Source organism: Sceloporus occidentalis, unplaced genomic scaffold (genome assembly GCF_023333645.1).
Source record: "Sceloporus occidentalis isolate IW3139 unplaced genomic scaffold, rSceOcc1.0.p SCAF_126, whole genome shotgun sequence".
Lineage (NCBI taxonomy): Eukaryota > Metazoa > Chordata > Lepidosauria > Squamata > Phrynosomatidae > Sceloporus > Sceloporus occidentalis.
In genome coordinates, this window is record NW_028317106.1 from 178,575 (window position 1) to 182,500 (window position 3,926).

The window sequence follows — 3,926 nt, forward strand, 5'->3', positions numbered from 1 at the left end:
TATCTGTATAGGTCCGTCCTGTGCGGGGTGTTACCGGGGAAGGGAAACTGCTCAGTAGCCGCCTGCCGGTTATATACACGGAGAAGCCGGCATGCGTCACACTGACGTCACCCATATCCCTCCGCGTCTAGGGCGGGCTTTGTAGACGCCATCTTTAATGGGGGCAAATGGTTTCCACCGCTTCAGTGCATGACCATACAGACGTATCCCGCAGCGGGGGCTCAGTCAATCTCTACAGAGTGGGGCTGGGGGTGCAGTGAGAGGCCCGGCACCGGCGCAACCTCTAGATGTTAGATTGTGAAGGGATGCTGCCCTCAACAAAAATGGCGGGTGTAGGCGCAGTAACAGGGTTGGCCTCTTATTGTACCTCGTGATGCGCTGGGACACACTCGTAGGATAAATGGTCGAATCATTTAGTCCCTGGCGGTATGAATGCGATAATTTATTATTAGTATAATTATGATGTGAAATTAATTCTAATTAAAGAATAATTAGTGTTAATCCTCGGTACGGCCGCTACGCGAAGAGTAAGGGAGTAAAGCTCTGCAGATCCCGCGGCTCCAATTATACAACAACCCCCCCCGTCTCTCTAGTAAAGTGGATGCGGCTCTGGAGGTTAATACATGGCAGTGCTGAGAGGATGTGGGATGTACCATCTGTACGGGGTACTGTGTGGGCACTACCATCCCACAACACGTAACCAGTACACAGAGCACACGCATCTTTCAAAACATGAGTATAACACGAGACCCGCCACCCTTTCCACGGGTATCACAAGACCCGACACCCACTGCATGGAATACCCCATAGGTATAACAAGACCAGGCACCCACTCCATGAGTATCAGGAGACCCGCTGCCCACACCACGGGTATCACGGCATATTCCGGTATCGCTGTGATCCCGGTGGTTACAGCTCCCCGGAGGTTTTTGCATAAAATAATTCAGAACGTGGTCTGTTTGTAATTTCATTTGGGTGACTTTATTTCCCTTTTAACCCCTTAGGACCCAGGTTTTGTGCGTCACGATACGTGGCTCTTCCTTTCCTCTTGCCCCAGTGGGGGTATGAGGGCTTTACGTGTCGCCTTTCAGGCGCTCTCCGTTATCGCCTATTATCCATGGCACGATGACCCAAACCAGTGGCCGCCGGTCCGTCTCCATCTGCTTTCTGCCAGGCGCACCCATCCCACAGCCGCGATTCCACAACACCCCACCAATTCACTCGCAAATAGACTTGTGGAATCCCACGGAGATTCTGAATGAACCATTTCAATGCAGACACCCCAATACACACATCCTATACATTCCATACGCCCCAATACACACATCCTATACATTCCATACACCCCAATACACACATCCTATACATTCCATACGCCCCAATACACACATCCTATACATTCCATACACCCGAATACACACATCCTATACATTCCATACACCCAAATATACATACATCCTTATATATGCATAGGCAGTATTATTATAATATTAGTATTATTATTTTATTAGTAATATTTGTATGATGTGATATATGCACAGGCTTTATTATTTTTTGTATTATTACGGTATTATATTAGTATTATTATGTTATATATACACAGGCCCTATTAGTATTATTATTTTTTTAATATTATTATCTGATATATGCACAGGCCATATTATTATTATATTAGTATTATTAATATTATTATGTTATATACACACACAGGCCGTATTAGTATTATTTTATTATTATTATGTGATATATATAATTATTATTATATATTAATGTATTAGTATTATGTGATATATGCACAGGCCATATTATTATTTTATTAGTATTATTATTATTTTATACACACACACAGGCCGTATTAGTATTATTTTATTATTATGTGATATATGCACAGGCCGTATTATTATTATTATATATTAATGTATTAGTATTATGTGATATATGCACAGGCCATATTATTATTATATTAGTATTATTATTATTATGTTATACACACACACAGGCCGTATTAGTATTATGTGATATATCCACAGGCCGTATTATTATTATTATTATTATGTTATATACACACACACACACAGGCCGTATTAGTATTATTTTAGTATTATGTGATATATGCACAGGCCGTATTATTATTATATATTATTGTTTTAGTATTATTATTATGTGTTATATGCACAGGCCATATTATTATTATATTAGCATTATTATGTTATATACACACACAGGCCGTATTAGTATTATTTTATTATTATTATGTGATATATGCAGGCCACATGATAAGGATAACAACAGGAACATCGTTACAACACATTTCTCAGGAACAGGCCCGGCATTCTGAGAAGCTCAGGCTCCGCCCCATTACATCACAGGGCGCATCCGTTCACACCCATGCCCATGTTTGCGTCTGCTGGCAGCGCGCCGAGGTGAGAACACCGAGGGACTACATTGCGGCGGAAGGACACAATGCGCAGATTTCAGCATGGAGACTTTTCCATGATGAGTAGGGCGACTCCTGCGCCCGAGCCTCCGCCCCCTTCCAAAATGTTCCCTTTGCCCCTCATGTACTAACCCGGGGTAGAGGCGGGAGATGGGAATTTACCCGTTGTTAGTGAGGGGACTACTGCGGTGACGTCATATCCGGAAGTAACGGCCGCAATAGTTCTGGCCAATCAGGGAGGGATTGGAGTTTAAATGCCCTGAGCTGTGGAGTGTTCAAGGGGGGAATAATATTCCGTATCCGTCAACATGGGCACCGAGGAGACAGGTCAGTGGGACTCGGGGGGCACTGGAGCAACACTCTGGGTATCAGTGGGAGGTCTACGCAAGTGGCAATTCCTCCCATTTATGAATTGGACGTCCCCGGTGCCGTCCTTGTGTCACCCGGGGGTCCGCAGGAGCCTCCCTCTGCCCCGTGGGGTGCGCAGGAGCCTCCCTCTGCCCCGTGGGGTGCGCAGGAGCCTCCCTCTGCCCCGTGGGGTGCGCAGGGGCCTCCCTCTGCCCCGTGGGGTGCGCAGGAGCCTCGCTCTGCCCCGGGGGGGGGGGGGGCACTAGTACGGAGTAGTGTATAGAATGTGTGTGAGTTCTCTGCGGGGTGTGATAGTCTGCGACCTCCGTTCCGTTGCTGCGGTGTATGAGGTGGGATTGTTCCGGTAATTCCATCCCACCACCCCCTGTGGCTCTTGCATCCGGATCTCCGGGTCGGTTGCCGGTACCGGTTTATAGATTCTATCCGGTGGCAGCAGTGCCAGCATCTGGTCCTTTCCAGGAAAAAGAGCTCCGTGCGCAGGCACGGCATGGGTGCCATGGGCAGATTTAACCCTTTCTGTGTGGTTCTTGATGGCAGTGTGTGTTGTGTTTCCATGGTAACAGTCTGTTTATAATGTCGGTTACAGGTTGGGTTCACATCGCCAACAATCTTCTGGATAAATGCCACGTGGCCCTGCGGGTCCGGGATCTGACAGACTGCGGCGCGCATGTCTTCGTCGCGCTATATGAAGCGATTTTAGGGGAGAAGGTTCCAGGTAAGATGTCTGTTAAGTGGGGCCACTCGTGGCAGCCGCGCCGTTACCGGGCTGGGGTTTGTCTCCTGAAATATAGCCACGTTCTGGGCAGGTCCGCTGTGGCCGGAGTCGTCCCTGAAACCGGCAGGGGGGGCTTATCGTGGGTGGAGATTGTGGCAGATGTGTGGCGCCTGCCCCCGGCTCGTTGCCACGGTACTAATTCCCTCCTCCGGTTCCCGCAGATTATATATCCGCCACGCGGAGTCAGGAGCGGGATGCGCACAACGTCCAGTCCGTCATCGATTCTCTGGCGCTCGACTATTTACAAGTCAGTCTGTCCCATATAACAGGTAACCGGCGCCACGCTTACCGCGTGTTACTTTATTGCGTGATTCACCGCCGGTAACCCGGATACCGTTTGCCACG

At 47.9% G+C, this 3,926-nt stretch overlaps 1 protein-coding gene across 1 annotated transcript in view; it reads left to right on the plus strand.

Annotated features, from left to right (window-relative positions):
* Positions 1 to 2,745: 2,745 nt before the first annotated feature.
* Positions 2,746 to 3,926, plus strand: part of LOC149281876 (centrosomal protein of 95 kDa-like) — a 7,979-nt gene continuing 6,798 nt past the window's right edge. The window contains exons 1-3 of the mRNA XM_089498802.1: positions 2,746 to 2,764; positions 3,393 to 3,521; positions 3,743 to 3,850. Coding sequence (XP_089354928.1) covers positions 2,746 to 2,764; positions 3,393 to 3,521; positions 3,743 to 3,850 — 256 coding nt within the window. The remainder of the gene's footprint in view (positions 2,765 to 3,392; positions 3,522 to 3,742; positions 3,851 to 3,926) is intronic.